This window comes from Tyto alba, unplaced genomic scaffold, assembly GCF_018691265.1.
Source record: "Tyto alba isolate M040663 unplaced genomic scaffold, T.alba_DEE_v4.0 Super-Scaffold_16, whole genome shotgun sequence".
NCBI lineage: Eukaryota > Metazoa > Chordata > Aves > Strigiformes > Tytonidae > Tyto > Tyto alba.
This window is the reverse complement of record NW_024881278.1, coordinates 17,738,334-17,758,361: the sequence shown is the minus strand read 5'-3', so window position 1 is coordinate 17,758,361 and position 20,028 is coordinate 17,738,334. Positions and strand designations below refer to the sequence as shown.

At 38.3% G+C, this 20,028-nt stretch overlaps 1 protein-coding gene across 8 annotated transcripts in view; it reads right to left on the bottom strand.

Moving 5' to 3' along the window:
• The window catches only part of ESRRG (estrogen related receptor gamma), a 406,413-nt gene that overhangs the window by 216,708 nt on the left and 169,677 nt on the right, over positions 1 to 20,028 (bottom strand). For 2 of the 8 annotated variants that reach the window (XM_042789772.1, XM_042789776.1), the window contains exon 2: positions 19,277 to 19,335. The exons of 5 other annotated variants lie outside the window; for them this stretch is intronic. In XM_042789772.1, coding sequence (XP_042645706.1) covers positions 19,277 to 19,335 — 59 coding nt within the window. Of the gene's footprint in view, positions 1 to 19,181; positions 19,202 to 19,276; positions 19,336 to 20,028 lie in introns of those variants that run through there. One more of the 8 variants, XM_032989304.2, reaches the window with a different exon arrangement.

Here is a 20,028-nt window from a genome sequence, read left to right as displayed (position 1 = left end):
TCTCTACTATCTGTCTTCAGTAATCCATCCGCTAAGTATTTTTTTTTAATACATTATTCTTAAGTGAATATAAAAGTGAAAATGAAAACAGCCCAAGTAAGGTATACTAAGAAATAAACATTAGTGAGAATGGGCAGGAAAAGAGTGGAAGGGAAGCCTTCTCAGAGAAAGACCTGACAGTCCACAAACGTCCAGGAGAACCTGTGGCTAGATCTCTGCTTTGTCTTTCAGGAGACAGAAAACCAGAGATCACCAAAAACTTTGGCACCATTAACATTTAAATGGCTTGGGTTTTTTCCCCTCTTCCTCTCTCTGGGATTTTCTGAACCTGGATCTTATAATTGAAAGCCAGTGGATTAAGCATAACACATCAAACCACTGTTAACACCCAGTCTCCCGCAAGGCTGAATCCTAACAACTCTGTTTTCTGCCTACAGTATGTGCAAGCAAGTGGAACCACCACATGCACTGCATGCTAAAGGCCACAGCCTTTGTCTTCTCCAAGTTCTGTCTATTTCAGAGGCTAACATGCTGCAATTAGTCTAATTAATGTGAAACAATGAGATGTGTTACCACTTATCAAATTGATTGTTCCCCTATCAAAACAAAACAGGCTGGCTTTTTGATGTAATTTCAAGAGATGATTTGAAATGTCATGTTGCTGCAAGCCAATTACCTTATGACTGGAGTCACGGTCAACAGAATACATAATTAGCACGAGTTTGGGAAGGCTGCTTACTGCTAGTATGCTAATTAACTGTCTTTTGTCATAAAACAAAAAGGTTGTAGCTAGGGTTGTGAAATAGGTCTTTTTTATTTACATTTCTTTGTGCTTATCAATGTGAGGCATGACAATGCAAAAGAATGAAAAATTTTAATTCCACTACTTCAAATTAATGCTGAGCCACAAGGTCAGGCACAGTGTTGGACTACAAACAACATTCAACTCTTCCATGTGCGACACATGGGCTGCACCCTCCGCCTGGAGCACGGTAAAATTAAGCATCAAGTGAATCTCACACCAGAGAGCCACCAAGTAGCACCTACAAAATGACTAACAGGCACTCCCTGGGTACCAGATGCTCCTCTCCAGAAAGGAGGAGAGTACCTATGATAGCCTGAGTGTACTGGGTGCTGTCCTGCTAACCCCAAACTGCTCCACCACACCTCTTCAACGGCACCCTCCAGAAAGCTGAAAAAACTAAACAACAAATGGCATTAATACGTCTGCTTCAGCGTGGTGCTCAAAGAATGCTTAACAAGGGCGTGCAGGATAGCAAACGAACCCTGCCTGTAAGTAAAAAGCTTCATAACTCAGCTGCTGCCACCTCCTCTCTGTCGCCTCATTTGTGTGATAAATTTTGTATTCCTCAGGCGTTCGTTAAAGAGCTGATCCTGCGCGGCGCTGGATGCCCTCTATACCTATAGGTTTCAGGGGAAGCTGAGGAGCTCATTACTTTGCAGGATAAAGATCTCCCAGAAAGAATCTGAACTTAAAAGCTGGCTGTCAGTGGCTCCCACTCTGCCCTCTCTCATCCCGGCACCGCTCCACGCGTTGCCACGCCATCACGCGAGGGAAACGGAGAGCAGAAATTAGCTTAGTGAATCATTGCTAATTCCTACCAATTTAAAGACTAGTTTTCTTTTTCCTGCCTATAATTCAGCACTTTATCTAAGGTTTTGCTTCGCCTGAGAGACTCCCGAGAGCAAGGTCTGGAATCGCTGGAAGTTTTAATAATGTTGTTCCGCTAACAGCTGCTGACTTACGAATCCTCCCATTTGTTGTAAAAACAATTTTGTTACTTTGTGCGTGCTTGGTTTGTACCACTACAGAGATAATGCTTGTGCTTCTTGATAGCCCTTAAAAGCAAGAGAGATGTGTAAATTGTTTTCTTATAGAGAAGAGAAATTAAGTGTTCAAAACCTCGATCAAAAAGTTGTCAAGCTTGCCTTTTCTGAAGACTTCATTTAAATTCAAACCCAGTCTACCCCAGGTTCACGTGAAGAATCTTAAAGTTTCAAGTCCAGAAATGGCATAGAGTGGATCACCTTTAAAATTGTAATATGAAATCAGTAGGCATTCCTAAGTTATCTTCCTGATTTCTCTCTTCCAATCTGAGCTGATCTTAAAGTGTAATAAAATTAGGTATGCATGCAAGAAGGCTAAGTTTTTATCTTAAAATATGAAACCTATAACAAACAGGAAAACACTAATTTCTTCTGGTGCTGTCATTTACTAGAATCAACATCATCCTTCCTGTCTTTATTCAGCAGAGAAAACAAAGCTAATCCCAATTTCTAAAGAGCTGGCTAATAAAGGAGTCAAGGGATCATTAGTCTAATTAACTCATTCCTGTTTTCAGTTTACATTTCATTATGCTATTACACTCTTTGAAATGTCAATTTTTAAATACCATAGAAAACTGTTTAACATATAGACATTATGTTCAACAAATCTAGGGAAATATAGAACAGTTACTCAATATTAGTAAATTAATAGTATCCAGATATGCAACTAAACATCTCCTAGCTAAAGCATTGTTGCAAACTTCATTTTATTGATTCAAAAATCAGAGAAACATTTCAGTGACACTTGACTCCTTGTTTTACGGTGGTGCTTTTGATACCCGAGTATTCCGTAATACTCAGATAAGATGGCCTTGCATCCACCTTTGGTAATTAGACTGGTTTTTTCTGAACAAAAATAAATCAGGATACTAAGCTACAATTTACTGTCAGGTGTTTTTTTTTTTTTTTCTCTTCTTCTTTTTATTGGGTGTCTTTCTATAGCTTAATATAATGAGTCACTTACTGTAATTAAATCAATTTTAAAATTGACTTAATGAGTCATTTACTGTCTTTTAAGCCAATTTTTAAATAAATGCACTTCTGTAAATTGATGGCAACTTCTGTAACCAGCTGTTTGGAAACAATCAACCTGAGTTAACAGTGCAGGTTTGTACTGCTACACTTGTAGCGACAAGTACAAGTTTTATAAAACAATTACATTCTTGATATAGATGAAATATTACGTAATAACATATGTGTGCACAAAAGCAAATAGGAAGAGAGAAAGCCTGTAGGCACGCACACAAACACACATTTGCCTGTCTGTACCTCTGAACCTCTCACGTGCACTGACTACCTACTTGCTGGGGAGCAAACAGCTTTCGCTTAGCATTTGATCCAGTCAATCACTACACGTATGTAATGCTACACATGACTTGTCCCTGAGCATCCCTTGGATTTAAATTAGACATATATCACAAACTTCTGGACTACAACCTGAAGTACAGACACATTTTGCCAGGGTGTTTCTTTGTAAGGAAATGTCTGCAGGAGTTTGGGATACTTGAGCAGTAAAGATGGGTACAACTGGCACTATCTCCTTGGTACCATGTTTTGCAAATGACCCATGATGAGATGTCCCCTCCACCTGCCTGGATCTCCTCAAAGAAGTCTTTTCTCCAACAAACTTGCACAGTACATACACCAACTATCATCTCAGTAGTTGACAGAATCAGGCTATATGTGCCAGAGTACACCTGTAATGTTCTCCCAGTGAAAATGTCAGACATCGTGATTCCTTTGTATGTATTTTAAGGGATGATAATGATTGCTTGTGCTGACTCCAACTCATAGGCAAAATGAAGACAGACACATTGAAACGGGAATGAAGCATGACAGCAACTCTTACATAAATATGATCCAGGCATCAATTATCTCTGCTACAGCATGGGCCCAGTTATTAGTCATGCTGGATAACAGGTAAAGAGATCTGATCCTCATGTACGTGTGACACTTTTCTTGAGTGTCCAAGATTCAACAAACCACTTTTCAAAACTTTATGATGTCATCTGGTCCTTACCTACAGCAAAAAGCTTACGAGTTAATTCCCTGGTTATTTTATCTTCTGAGAAGTGGAATTTGGTCTTCTGAATAGCCTGACCCTGCTGAGACCTCTCCGGCATCGGTACAACATCATCTAATTGTGACAGTGAGGTAACATAAATTTATCTCTTCTGTGCTATAGATGCTACAGAAATTAAGAAATGTTTGTTTTAATATCCACCTGTTCAGTTTATCTCAGGAAAAGATATCGTTGCTGAACTCTAGCAAACAGAACATGTGACTAGGTATCCCACTGGCTGAAGGAAACCACGCAGCTATTCATGATCAGTGTTTTTGTGCAGCTATCATTGAATTTTGGGAAGGAGACAGGTTCAGTTTTAGGCACCCAAGTTCGAAAAGTTTGTCTGAGAATATGAGCTTAAATTTGAAATCTCTTACTGGTGACACCCATGACTCTACCTCAGGGTGAGACATATATTAAGAGATATTTATTTAAAATTTCAAATTGAGGGGAAATCTGAACAGTGGCAACCGTATGTTACAGAATCCTTGCAATGTATTTCCGAGATAATAATACAGGGACCCCAGATCTGCAGAAAGCAGACAGGATCATACCGTTCTGCTTTTTATCACCACCGATAATACAACTGAAGAAGTGCCTTTAAAGAGATGTAAAGGAGGACTGTGAGTACAGTACACGGATTATTTTCAGTGACTTAACAAGGATTAAACCACATCCATTAATTAATGTATTTTGAGAAGGCTGGTGAAAAAATAACATATATATATATATGTTAAAAACATTATATATATATGTATATATCTATCTTTGATATCAGGTCTGCTTTAGGAGGACTGAATCCGAATAGGAACTGTGGCTAACAAGGTACCTGGTAATGCTCCCACAATAAGAGGTGAGCATTGGTTCTCATTAATTCATGTTCTTAGTGTTATTTGACATTATGGGCTGGCCCAATGTGATGTAACAGGATGTGACATGCCAGAATGCATCACAACGTGTTTGGAATCGTAAAAGCAAACAAACCCTCAACAACTAAACTTCCCTGCAGCCCCTGGTACAGAGTTTGGCATTCCTGATCAGACACTATCTTAGCTTTATTATCAACGTGTTACACCTCCCATTGGTTGTTCAATGACTATATTCTCTCACCTTATTTTCTAAACCAGCCAAAGCAGGTCAATGCATCTTCATTTAAAAACAAAAGCACAGAACACTGCTTAAAGCTTTGACTTACTGGTGTCTTTTATTTTCTTTCCCTCAATGTGTTTCTACCTGGTATCACCCAAATCTAGCATTGTCAAGGGAAGACCAAGGCAACTAGGAGATACACACTGTTATTTTAGCAAATCCCTTCAAAAAAAAAAAAAAATTAGTTATTTGGACTTGAAACAAGCATGAAACACTAGAGCAAAAGCGAGTACAAAAGCAGGAGCTATGGCACCATACGCCCTGTCTAACAAGGTGTTGAGCACCAAAGCCCAGGGGACTCTTGGTGCTCTTGCTGCAAAGATTAGACAAGAGCACTCACGCAGGACACAGCAGGAATATGAAGGGACATGAAGTGAGCAATCCCAGCAGACAGCCTGTTGAAATGTCAGTCAGGCACTCTGCCTCCACCACCTTTCACAGAGCTAAACATCTCTTTATGTCAGAACAAATTGGGTGAGCCTCAAATCTTTTTTTCCTCTCCCCTGACTTCAATGCGACGAGAGCTGGGAAGGAGAGCGGGAGGGAGCTCGCGCAGACAGTTCAGTTCAGTTCACATGAAAGCATCCTGACACGCTACAAGACTGAATACTGATACTGGCAACTCTTACAATCTTATAAGAGAGGCAGAAGCAGCAGCAGCCGGTGTGCTACAGACCTTCCCCGTTTCCAATTACGCTGGGTGGCTGTTCCTTTCCCAAGCATCCTGCAATGTCCTTTGAAAATAAACTCCTGGGCTTGATCAAAGGCCACAAAAGCAAACATGTCATTTCCTTATTTATGAGCATATTTACTTTTGTCATCTATTTCTTGTTTCTACTCCTGCCTTCCCTCATTAGTCCATTAAGGAGGTCTAATTTTAACCAGCCTCTAGCACAGTGCTCAAATGGAGACTGGTGAGTGACCACAATCTTACTTTAAGCAATTTGGTTTGACTTGCAAAATTCTGTACAGGGTGCTTGGTTGGGCTTTTTGGCCACAAAAACATGGACAGAAGTTATTTTTACAACATAACAATAATAAAGAAACCTTCCTACTGATTTCTGTGAATGTTAGAGGTCTTAATATGATTGTATAGACATATAAGAATTACTTTCATGGATTTTTTTTTTTTTAAATTTGATTCAACACATGAAACATCACCTTAAAAATAATCAGACAATTTTCATTCTTAAAACAAATAAAAGAAATTAAAGGAAAACAGGAAACCTAACCCAGCCAGGACGAAGAACTCTGTGAAATCACTGGAACACCTGAATCCAAGAACAGCAAGGTTAAGCCACTAGTCCACCTTTAGGTTCTAAAGCTGCAAATAATAACATTTCTCCTAAAACAAGTATCTATCTTAAAAAACCCCAAACAACGTGTCATGTGTGTCGTCCCCCCCCCCCCCAAATGCCATAAAACTCCCCAACAAAAAAATCTGTGATTTTAAAAAAATGCAGAGTGAATATTCAATAAAATTGGTCACTGTCATGCCTGGCCACCTACTCTTTAGATCACAGGTTTATTGCAAGCATAATCATTTGTACAGAATGATCAATTTCTAAGACTTTATTCTGTATAGGATTTTCTAAAAGTTGCCTAAGGGTTCTAATATTAACTGACTATAGTTAAAGATCAGATGCATTACAATTTCAAGTTTCTATTTATGACATTCTGGTAGGTAAGTGTCTGTGTGTATGGCACAGACATTACCAGACCATTTACTGCCCATTACCACCAAGAAAAGAAGCACATACTAGAATAAACTGCAGCATTTCTGGCATTTGTTAAAGGAAGAAAGCTTTATAAGAAAAAAAGAAATACCACTGATTTTTACAGGTGTTTAATAAAGATAAGCTGAAAAAAGGGTTCCTATTTTAAGCTCGGTGATAGCTAAAAATGCATTCAAATATGTTCAAAAGCAATCTGAAGTCTCCTAAAAATGGGTGTTTAAAAGTATTCAAGAAAACAGTAAAAGTGCAAATAATATTTGTCACATTATTGTAGGATATGGGACAAAAATGCTCATAAATTCAAAGAATCCTGCTGAGGAAAACTGCATTTCATTTAAATATGACATTATTTGGGAGTCATTAAAACAGGAATAATGTTTATCGGTTGCACTGTAAAGGTTGCTATGTGAAAACAACAAAAGTTTTCCTATAGTAGAATGAGTGGTGCAAGGGACTGTGAGCATAATACCCTTAATTTTAGTTGTTGTAGCTGTGTCACAGGAAATAAAGAGACTTAATGTAATTGATGATTCACTACTGTAGAAAATACTACAGCAAAAATAATGAGGAAGCACCAATATTTTCAAGAATCTTGGTCCAATATTCTGACATCCTTCCTATACATTACAATGAGACCGATTTAAAAAAAAAAAAAAAAAAAAAGAAAAAGGATGCCAACAGTGATTGCTAACTTTCCACTCAGAACTGTGTTCAATCCTGAGGAAGAAGGAAGTATACAGTGCCTTGTGATTGCTACAGAATATATACAAATTCTCTCATCCTTCCATTCAGGCATCTTTCCTGATTTATTTTTTTTTAATATGGAAATATAAAACCACCTAATGGGACTCAGGCTACAGAGAAGTGGGCTAATATGTTTGTTTAAATATAAAGAGCCTCTCACAATTAAAAGTGTCTAACCTTGTTGAAAAGAGATATTTTCTAGCTATAGCCATGAAGAACCTTCTGCAACTTGAGTTGAAAAGCTTTCATTTACATATACTTGCATAAATCTGTCTATATTCACTTCTAAAAACATAGCAAAATAATGCTAAAAGCACCCTAAAACTCTGGAGCTGCCATTCTGAACCCCAAACTATTGCTTGTAGTCAATCAGCAGCATTAATTGCTGGTTATTTGTACATGGAAATCAAGATGTAGATGCATGCAGAGGCCTTGATTATGCAGACATTTAGTCAGTGGCTTAACTATTGTGAGTAGTTTTTGGAGAAGCAATCAAATTAAGCATCCCATTAAACATCTGATGCAGGTAAATCAGATCCCAGGTCTTAAAATTTGATCCATCTCGCATTTCTTCATCTATTAGATTCATTTGTATTTATAAAAATCAATCATGCACTTGTCTTAGTCTTGCCTTAATTCTGTCAATGAATTTAAACGCATCACATAGAGTACTTTTATGTAGTTTAAATTCAGCTATGAAGACCCATTATGTTTCTGAGTTAAAATAGTTCTGCGGTGCACTCTGCTAAATGTCGGCTCTCCTGGAAGTGATGTCAGTCACCTGAACTGCTCATGAACTGGTCTCTCTTCCACACCACATTGTGCCTGCTCCCTTCTAACACGTGCTGAGCCATGCAGTCCGAGGGGATGCGGGAAGGGGCTGGGGTGTTAGACTGTCTCTTACTAGGGAGGCAGAGGTCCCTCAGACACGCATGCGCGGAACCCACAGCCGGTGCCGCTGCCGCTGCTGGCCGCGGTGGCTGAGCAGGGTTTTGGGGAGGACCCAGCACAAGGCTCACCAGCCAGGCACAGTTCTCACCCAGCGCCTTCCTTCAGAGCTCAGCATTACTCCTGTTGCAAATGGGTTTCTGCTGAACGGTGAAGGGGGTTTTGGGTGGTAGTACAATCTGCACCACTGTGTTTTCCCACCTCTCAGACAAAAATGCGTGGCCTTTCCCGAAGCTGCTCTGAATAGAAACCAGAATATCCCCAACAGGTTTTTGCTAAAGACCTTCACAACTAGCCCAATCTGCATTGCACCACATGGTATGGCATCTCCCAAAATCTTCACAGGGCCTGCACCAATTTGCATTCATGTTATTTTCTTTGAGCCTGAAATTGATTTGTGATGTTCTCTCTGAAGGCTTACAATTTACATAATTTGCCATTATTCCTGCATCACACACTACTCCACGTCGTGGGCTAAATTCTTCACCATGGAAGCGGTCAGGTGTCGGCTTAACTTCAAGCACAAGAGGTCCTATGAGACGCCCCTGCTGCTGCTCACATGCCATACTTAAGCATACGCTTATTTACCTTGTTGTGCGATAGCCTATACCTAACACAGCTTCCAAGAGCTATTAAAAGAGAACATACAATAACTGTAAGCAGGATTGATCTTATTGTCTCCACAGATTTGTGCTAATATGCCAGTGTCTCAAGACATCACCTCATTTTCATAACAAGGAGGAGATTTAATTTCTGCAGATTTGTGTAAAAAGCAATTTGGAAACTTTGCAACAATAATATTGCTTCCCATAAATGCCAAATTGGTAAAAACATCATAAGAGGCAAACACAGCATACTCACAATATCATTTTTTTTCTATCTTAAGTACCAGCATTATTCAAAGACATTATACTGCTAAGTATCCTAATAATTCATTCATTTTAAGGATTGAAAGCATAATATTATTTTGTTAAATTAAGCTCTCTCTTTTCCAAATCCCTCTTTTCCACTTAAATATAAAGGAAGGGAATAAAGGCATCTGAAAATGCATCTGTGCATGAGGCTTTTACTTTCAGTTTTCAGGGTTTGTTCTGCTCCAGTTGGGGTGTGCACTTGCCTTCTTGCTGAGTACCAAAACGCAAAAATAATTGCAATAATAATGTAATTCCTTGCTTTGGATCATAAAACGAGCCTCAGGTATCATCATCTCATTCCTACCCTCCATTCCTAGCAGGAAGGAGGAGGTTGGCAAGAGAAAACATTGCTTACCTTTAACTTACTGGCACCACTGTAATACACTATCTCCAGTTTAAAAAAAAAAAATGTAATAACTGAAAATGACTGTTTAAAATGATAGCAAAGATCAAAAGTTCTGAGTGTGGTAGGTTGGGGGAACCGGGGGGAGACAGACAGCCTGGTTTTAAGCACACCCTATTACTTGATGAACATCAGGACTTTGTGGTCATTTAACACTCCCTATAAATGAAGACTTGATAACAGTTATTGATCTCAGTTTTCCTGGAAGAGGATCCTGGGCTCAGCAGTGAGCAGTTTTGCTTCTCTCAGTTCATAAATACAAGAATAGAGCTATTGCTCAAATGTCACCCTAACTGCCGAAAATGAAATAAAAGTAAAATTTCAGTGCAGTGTGGAAGCAATACAGGTGTATTTCCACAGGGTTTTTTGAGTAGATAGCCCAAGGTTAATATAATCTCAAATTTCCTTATGGGAAATACAGAATTGCCACAGATGACCCCTGCTATCATTTGAAAATATTTTCTTAGTGAATGTCTACTCAAACCACAGAAATATATAAGTTACTGTCCTTATTTATATATTGATCTTCCTTGTGTTACCATGGAACCTGAATACCTCTGAACATTAATGAATTCAGCCTAACAACATACAAGATGGGACTAGGGGCATCTCTGTTGCCCAGGCAAGAGGCTGAGGCAGGGAATGGAAAGTGTTGGGTTGATGCATCCCCAACACAACTGTGTCATAAGAAAGAGCTGGAAACAACTATGGTCTCTCCCGTCTTATTCTTCTGTCATGCAAAACTTCTCCCCATTTCCTTCTTTCTAGCCTTTTCTCCTTAAAACTCTGCTACTAGCTGGCCAAATCAAAAGCCGATTTTAAAACTTGCCGTGATGCTGCCAGAAGCGCCTACACCATTGGTAATATATTAACATATAATTTAAACAGAAAAAGAAATGAATCCCTTCCCTTTCTTTCCATCTCCCCTTCCCCAAAATCAGAAAAAGAATCTCTACATCTCCTGACCCCCTGTTCAGATTAAACCTGGATGTCAAAGAAGAGACCCAGAAAGAGGTGCACGTTCCTTCCAACGTGGATTTAAGGAGAAGCTGCACAAGTAGATGAACTGTTGAACTCAGTCCTCTGTCTTAAAAATATATTTTCATTGGGATCATTAATGCACGATATAAGTATCCAAAAGATGTACCAGAATTCTGAAAAATGAATTCAGGACGTATTGCCATCTCCAGCAAAATAATAAAAGTAGAGAGATTAAGAGGCAAGCATATCTTTTTGAATTGTAAAATAGGTTTATAGGTCTTCTAATAACAACTTTTACTCAAACCTTACATAAATAGGCTTATATGATACAAATATTATGTGGGCTATGTGGAAACTACAAGGTCCCTAATCATGTTTAGGGATTACTTGACAGAACAGAGACATTTCATTCCTATTGGACCTAGGGATTACAGCAAAGAAACATCTAATATTCCATTTTTTAATTTCATGCATTTTTTATTTACCTTTAATGATGCTGTATATATTCATCATCCTGAAATATTAAAACAGTATGAAAAAAGTAATAAATTGGTGGAAAATTTAGGGAATGGGAATGCAACAGCACGCAAATCATACACTATCAAGTGCTTGATACACATTTAAAATTACTGCCTAGTACAGCAAAGCCAAATTCCTGGCAGATTTCTGAAGCGCAAAGTCACAATAAGAAGATCAGCAGAACAGACTGAAATAATAGAATATTCATCCCCCTAATCCATATGCAATTCTTTAGGGCTTTTTTTTAACAATGCATATGAGGTCTGACTGTATTCAGGATTTAAATAAGTTGTCTCTCTCTCTCACACACACACACACTCACTCTGTATTTTTGTTAAAAAAAGTATATACAGTTATCATTTCTGCTCTACTGCACCCACATTGACAAGGTTAGCACATCTCCTCACACCTCAGATGAAACAATAGCATTTTAAACAACAAAAGTGTTAAAATAAATACATTTATTCATACCAATGAAACCTCCTGCAACAGCTTTGTTGGAAGGAGGGTGTCTAGTTTGCCTGGGAAAGGGATTTTTTTTTCTTTAATTTTTAATTTTTTTTTAACTCTTTCCTACTTCATTCTAAATAATTATTGGTTAATTTAAAGCAATTTCACATTTAGTTATTAGCAATAAAATTTTGAAACCAGTATTAAATCTTTGAGATTACATCTGTCTAGAGATAAAGTCACAATTTTAGATCTAGTATTGTATAAAGGGACAGAGACCTAGAGACAAATAAATCATCACTCAAAAGACAGATGCTGATGATAATAATGATACATGTAGAAAATGTGCGTGAGGATGGGTGATGGGGAGATGTAGTATAAAACTTCCATTGCTATGCACGAGATTACTGAATTATTTTCAAGTAGTGCAAAGACACAACTGAGTTATAGATGTTCCTCCAAACAGGAGTGTGAAGAAATTCATACCCTACCATAGAGACATACAAAGCCTGTTCTTGAGATCAAGCAGGTTTTGCGCAGGTTTAACTCTCTGATTAAGCTGCAGACCACCACAGATGGGTGATATAAAATGAAGATATAAAATGAATGTACCCAAACATAAGACATTCGCAACAGTAATATACACATGGACTTGCTAAATAAAGGTGCCTATATGTGATAATTAAGAAGGCCACATGCAGAAAGCAGCTTTCACAACCATCACGACAGTTCTTGTCACAACTCTGTTAGTGAGGCGAAGGAGCACCAGGACAGGTGATGGTACATGGAAAGCCATCTGGTAAGTGAGAAAGAGCAGCCACATCCTGTCAAAACCTGAATACCCAAATGTAGCTACTACATGCTATTTGTAGTAACAGGACTCATGAGAAATGGCCCAGGGTGCAGATTGCTGATGAGCATTTACCAGGACTTTGGGTTTCTACATGGTGAGGGTCATGCTGAGCCAAACCCCCTGAAATCATGCTCATGTTAGCCAAACCGCAATACCAATTGACATTGCTATTCAAATTGCAAAGTTACTGTTCTAATTCAATACTGACTACACAAGCAATATAAGACATTTACTGAAAGATATTCTTTTTGGTAGGGAACCTGCTTTTGTTTGGTAAGAACCTGCTGTGATTTGTGTGGCTGTGACCCCAGTACCTGCCCATACTGTGATGCCCATCTACTGACACAGACTCCAAACTTACTGGTGGTTATTGCTTACAGGTATCTAATTATTATCGTTGGACTGGGGAGGAAATAACCAAAACATAACCATACTGAAATCTGTAGGAACAGTCCAGCAACAACAGGCTTATAATATATCCATCCTGTTTGTATATTTTGCAGGCACATAAGCAAAAGAATAAGCATTCTTAGAAAGGATTTGATCTGTACCAGTGAGAAAGGTGTTAAGTTGTAAAAGGAAATAAAAGATAAGTGAACATCAAACTTCTGTTAGCAAATATGACGAATAAACAGGGTCTATTAACTCACACTGAACTTTGGAGAGAAAGCCTGACAGATGCCCTGCAGAACTTTGTTGGACCAAATCTGAATCTCAAAGGCACAGGTGGCAGCAGCTTTGCTGGAAGCATACCACAGTTGTAAAAGTCAGGGCAATGAAGTACAAAGTACCATTTCATTTCTAGGAGAGCAAAAAAAAAAAAAAAAAGGCTATAGAAGGAAGTGGGGATTTCTTAAAAAGGAATAAAGAGCACCCAATGAAAATTAAGGTATGCTTGAAACATATTACTGATACTCTTCCTTCTCTTATCCTGTATTTTACAGGACATAGCACATGCCTGTACAAGTATTTATTTTCATGAAGACAATAACTTTGTGGCAGAGAAGACTAGAAAAGAACAAGAAAGCTTTATCCCACATTTTAAAACTTTTTTTCCAAAGCACAGAGCTACTAAAGCTTTTCTACAAGTGTTTTTAAGTACAGTAAATGTTTTTTAATGTGCACAAGGAATATTTTATTTCCTTGTACTCATTCAGAAAAATAGTTCAACCACCTTCTTTATAAAGTTTCTAAGCAAGCAACATGAGATATACATTTGGAATAGGAAAGTTTAATCCTACTCATTAAAACACAACAAACATATATTTAATTGAGAATGGATTCAACAACAAGAACACTCTTCAATGTAATGATGTTGGTACTCTATCAGCTTGTAATATGGGAATACATTATAGAAAGTGAAGTATGACATGGAAAATTACAAGTCAGTTTAAAAAAAAAACAGTCTGAAAGCTTTTCCTTGGGTCCAAACTTTATAACACAGATTTTAAATCCTCAGAAGTTACATTTTCCCGGTCATCAATAGAGATAATACATTACATTGTTTTCCTGTGATGAGGAATAGTTCAAGGTCTTACATTGCCTGATTAATCCCACAACCAATATTTAGAAAAGGTTTCTCTTTGAGCTAATCAAACTTGACAAAAGCAATCTTCAAACTATGCCACATTCACTGATTTGTAAGATATCTCAAACTTGTGTTTTATTAAATGCAGTTTAAATTAGCAACAGCTCTAAATCCACATCCTTATGACACACCCTGAATCTCACAGACAGTACGTGAGGTAGGTGAAAAAAAAAAACACATGCAGATGAAAATTATTAGGACAAACTACTTTTTTTTTTTTTTTTTTTTTATGAAGGATGCCATTTTAGTTTTAAGATAGCACCTTTCTACATCCCTGTTGTTCACACTATGTTGTGTTTTGTGGGGTAGTTGCTGATGGTATTCAGTTTACTTTTTCTTCTGGAGCTAATTCCCTTGACCTTACTGGATGAGGTGTGTCCAGTGATTCCTCCAAATAATGCTTATTTCTTTATACATATGAAAGAGGACAACTTTCAATATACAATTTTATGACATCCTCAGCCTTTCAGCATCACAAGGTTAAAGAACGTTACTCCAGAAGAGAAATGTCATGATGGTGCAGCTGTTACCATGAGGACAACTGGTAGGGAAGCACTACATCACTGACTGGTAGGGAACACTGGGTGGAAGCATGTCAGTGCCATCCCAGTCACCACCTTCCCTACCAATCGGTGTTGGTAGTTTCCTTTCATTCTGTGAGTGGTCATATGTGTGCGAACAGGATTTTCCCATGGTTCAAGAATGTGTTTAAATTTGGTTCCCTGACTCTCAGCACTAAAAGAGATTCCTGAGTTAGCATAGCTGAGCAGGAGGAATAAAAATATGGGAGAGATGTAAGTATTAATTCTCTACCGCAAATATCCCAAAAGGAAATCATGTCTCCAGCTTATTCTTCCTTTCAAGTCACGCAAGTTCTAGATAAATAGGTTTCTGAGCTACTGACTCCTCTCTATTTTCTCATGGTGGTGTACAACAGAGAGACTGTGTTATAACATAGACAATGTCTACAATTAAATAATAATATAGCACAGTACTCCATTAACAAAACCTCAGATGTATGAGAAGTTGCTAGCACAAGTCATTTTCAGATCCGATGAAGGATATCCAAATATGGGGTAACACACTCTGACTGGAAAGACTACCAGTGAGTTTCTCTATTTGTTTATATAAATGGGCCAGTGCTTTTTAAAGCACTTCAGAGCACTTAACTAAAGCAAACAAGCACTTGAACTTTAAATATCTAGCAAGAGAAGCTATTGACAAGTATGACTTTACTTAGTAAATCCTAGTATCTTTGCGACCTTTCATTCACAGTCTCTTCATGAAGAGAAGCATCAGGCTCTCATCTCAACTCAGCTCTGCTGCAAGATGCAGAGAGGGGTCAGCAATTGCCTAGCTCCCTTTTATTTCTTTTTGTTAAAGCAAACTGCTTTATTTTTTCCTCTATGGGGATCCTGGGCCCACAGTAGTGTTTAGAAAGAAGTTTCTGATTTTGAAAGCCTATTCGCTCTCTTATTCGGCCTTTAAATTAGAATTTTTCCATCTTATGAACCTCCTTTTCAACTCCTTGCTATCCATGGGTAGCTAAGCCTTGATTTGGGAATATAATGTTTACCAAACACCATCCTATTAATTTCCAAGAGGTGAATAATGCTGTGGGAATATATTGCTATGCTCAAGAAAAGGGTGCCTTTGGTGAGTAGTCTTACAGCAGCACTAGTGTCATGTGTATCTTTTAGGTCTTCAGACTTATAATACCCTCCCCTGAGCTACTGCATTATGTATAATTACACTGGTCATTTCCTGACCTAGATTGGTGTGATCTGATTCACATATACCTTTCTGCTGATAAATCAGCATCCAAATAAATAATGTGAAAGATTATACTATAACTTTGGATGGTGTATTTTTTTTGGAAACGTCGTGATTTCATATAGGTCAAGAAACATACAACTTCATAACTGGACTCTATCAAATCATGTTTGCTGTATGCTCTGAGAAACAGTATGGATTTATGCATTTTGAGGAGAGGCAATTTTCAGCAGGAGAATGCCACTGGCATATGCCAGTCCAGCTCAAGAATTAAGTTGGCCCTGAGAACCAAGAAGGTGGTTCTTAGAAGAAGCTTTTCCATTCAGTAATAGGTACATCTCATTCCCTAAAATCCTTCAGCACATTCTGATTTTTATTTCTCTCTGAATGGTTTTGCATGCAGTCTGTGTAATGTGACAGGAGAGAGGTGATAGAATAAACCTTTATTTAACCTGGTCATTACCATCTCAGAACAAGGAAATAAAATGTTTTTAAGCTATATTCTGGAGCTCATTAGCTACACTGGGACTTCAGTTCACTAGTTTTAGGGGACATGTTGCCTGTTCTGAAACTGGTATGTCTGTTTGGGATTTGAACTTGCTAGCCTGGTAATGAACATTCTTGAAACCCTATTTTGTTAGAAACAAAAATAAAATAGATGCACTTGAGAAACTTAACTACGCAGTGCTAAAGTGTCAGTCTGTGTACAGTTCCTAAAAGAAATAGCTTTGAGAATTCTTCAAAATACCCTGTAAGTTATAATTGGGTTTTAATGTATAAAATGGCTGAGTAATTTAAATGTTTGAAAAAGAAAAGTCTTTCCTAGAGTTTATGAAGTGATAAGTCTGTTTCTTAGAATGATTAACTATGAATCCTGATTTCAGACACAAGCATCTACTAGCGTATGCTCTTCACAGCTGACACTGTAAGATCATATAGTTTTACGAAATTAATATTCGAGGGCCCAATTGTGATATTAACTCCCCATCCCCCACCTATAGAAACTGAACCACTTACTCAGGCAGGAGAAGTAATTTTACTTCTTAAACAAAAAGCAAAATCAGGATTAAGCTCTGCTCATGATGCGTTTTGGTCTACTGAATGACACGAGTTAGATCTGTATGTACAGTACACATATCATGACATTCTCATAAGAAACTGAAAAAAATCTCCAAAACACCAAGCCCAGAAAACTAGTAACATTCAAGGATAATACAATACTCATTTAAAGAAATTTTTTTTTGGTAGCACATGTGTATTAAACAGATGAAGTACAGCCAGAACAGCAGAAAACATGCTTTTGGGTAAGAATGCACCAAATAATGTCCTATTTTAGAACAGTGATAAAACAAGATTATGACAAAAGAAAATGTAATTCAGCTTTGAACACACTGCAAATAAGTAACAAGATCTAATTATTTGGAAAGCCCTTCAAGATCCCATGGCTTTAGTAGAAATTAATTAAAGGATGAAATTAAAGAATAGAAGAAAAACCTAGACAAGATGAACTGCAAGAGAAAAAAAGAGACAAAAGCAGTGAAAAGAAACAGATCTAGGGAAAGTACTGGTCTACTTTATTCTAATAATAGAGTCATCAACAGAGTATCTGTATGCACTAACACCTAATTTGAGCATCCTGAATTCTGATCCTGATTTCCCGAGATGGCAACTACATATTTAAAAAAAAAAAAAAACAAAAAAAACAAAAAACAAAAAAACACACAAAACAAAAACTTAAATTGCTCATTACTAGAAATAGATTGATTTGCATGAGAAAGGTGCAGAATTAGATTCCCATTTCATTTACAAATATTAACATCATAAAATGAAGTCTCAAAGTAAGTCCTAACTCCCAGGCTAACACTTCCCTCCTGTTGGTAACAGCATCCTTGACCCTGGGACCCGGGAAATAACATGCACAGTGGCCACAGGGAAGAGGCAATTCAAGCAAGCCCAGCAAAAAATGAACAAGGGCTTAGGAGATGGGCAAGAGAAGTCGCAATTCTGCTTGGTATTCAAAGCCTAACAAATAGAGAAACATGAAAGTGGAAAACACCATCAACACTGAAAGGCCCGAGTTTATTTATGTCCATCTGAGCACCTGACAACACAGGTCAGGGGCAAATAGCTCGACCCAGTCAGAAACTTGGGATTGTTCAACAGAAGTGGAAGCTCATGTGGAACAACTTCCAAAGCTGTGGTCATGTTCAACTCTTCTATTTCTCATTAGTTTTCCTCCCTTCAGCAAAACTTGCTGGTACATGTGGTCACCTACTTTGTTCCTAAGTATGTGATCACAGAATGACCAAAGAAATGTGAGTTTACCTTACTACAGAAACTAATTGCCAGAGTAATCCAACATGGTGTATATTGGGCACAAGAGATGGTGGCTGATATTCTGTAGTTAGCACACTTTGAACTGCTTGTTGGTTTTAGATTTTAAATTGTTTACTAAATACTAATTTAGGCATGGTTTGGTGGGGGTTTTTTGGGGGGGTGGGGCGATGGGGTGGGTGTGAGCATGAGTGAGTGGTATTAAATTTAATAAAAACAAATCACCAACGTATTAGAAAAACAGCAGCTAATTTACCTGCTGCCTTAGAGAATAGTTCAGGGATCTAAATTACTGTTTTGCCATGCTTCCAGCTCTGTGCTAAACATTAGGTTGTCAGAATTATCTTCATTCCCTGAACACTACATGTGAAAACTCTTATTTTTGTGTTCTAATACTTTATCTAAGCACAGTTGCTTATATGGTTAAGAGCCACAGTAGTGTTCTTCAAAATCATACTGAAGTATGAGATTGCCTCTGTTTTGAAGGTAAGAGTTTGTTTTACCCCAGACAGCAGCTTGCCAACTTCTAGGACCTTTGGCCATGAATCTATCTCTCATCTGTAAGTGTCTAACACGTTTCCTTGTTTTAACTTACTGAACCTTTACAACAGCCAAAACATGTTCATTTAACATAACTAAAAACGCTGTCCCTGATCACCCTGGACTCTCAGAAAGTTCAAGAGCAGGTCCGAAATTTGAAAGGTTGGTATAAAGATTAAGTGTGAGCCACTGCTGTATCTGAGGCGACACATCTTAGGAGGCAAACCACCCCCCCACTGCTGGCTGTGGTCTCCCACCACCCCCGGCAGCTCCTGCGTGCTCGTTTCACCAGAGAAATTGCAGAGGAGAGGGAGCGAACCCCCTTCGTGGACTCACCATCCTTTTCTAGTCACATTCACTACGCATTGCATTAGAAAATCGTAACGGTGTTAAAATATTTTGGCAGGATTTGTTATGGCCAGATCACTCACTTCCTTTGGGACACACAAAGCCTCCTCTGGCAATGAAACAGCCCAAATGTCAGCAAATCCTATAGAACAGAAAACGGTCTGTCAATGTAAAGCCTAAATGAATCTCCAATTAAACAAAACAAAACTGTATAACGTGAAAATGCACATAGAGAGAAAAGAAACAACCTAGAAATGTTCACTTTTTATTAAGGTGCTTTGTGTGCTTTTTTCCCCACCCTCCAGAAACTTTTTAACAGCATTACAATGTATTCATCACAAGGTACTATTAGAGCACAAGCTCACTCCAAGTGTTACCAATTCACGGACAGATTAGAGGGCACATTAATAACATAGTTAATATGAAGTGTTTAGAGCCTTTACGTCGGTGACAAATACGACTCAGCCAAATTTCCTGACCATTGAGGCCACGGAGGAACAATTTGGTAGATTTCATCAACAGTTCTAATTATGTTCCTGTCAAGTCGAGAACAAAGTAATCCATAACTGGGGGGCTGCTCGGAGACAGTGCCACGCGAGAGTAATTTATGCCCAAGACACAGGGCCCTCGCTGTAGTTAGTGTGCACAACGCTTGACTAACAAGTGGGTTCACAAAAAGGAATTTATTAGGAGAAACGCAGCCCTCCAGCTCCGAGCGGCTCGTCAGATGCAGGCTTAGGAGGAGTTATGAGGCAAAGTCTTCTTGTTTATACAAGCATCTGGAGTCTGCACGGGCCTCAGCGTGTTTTAAAACGCGGGAATTTCAGCCCAAAGC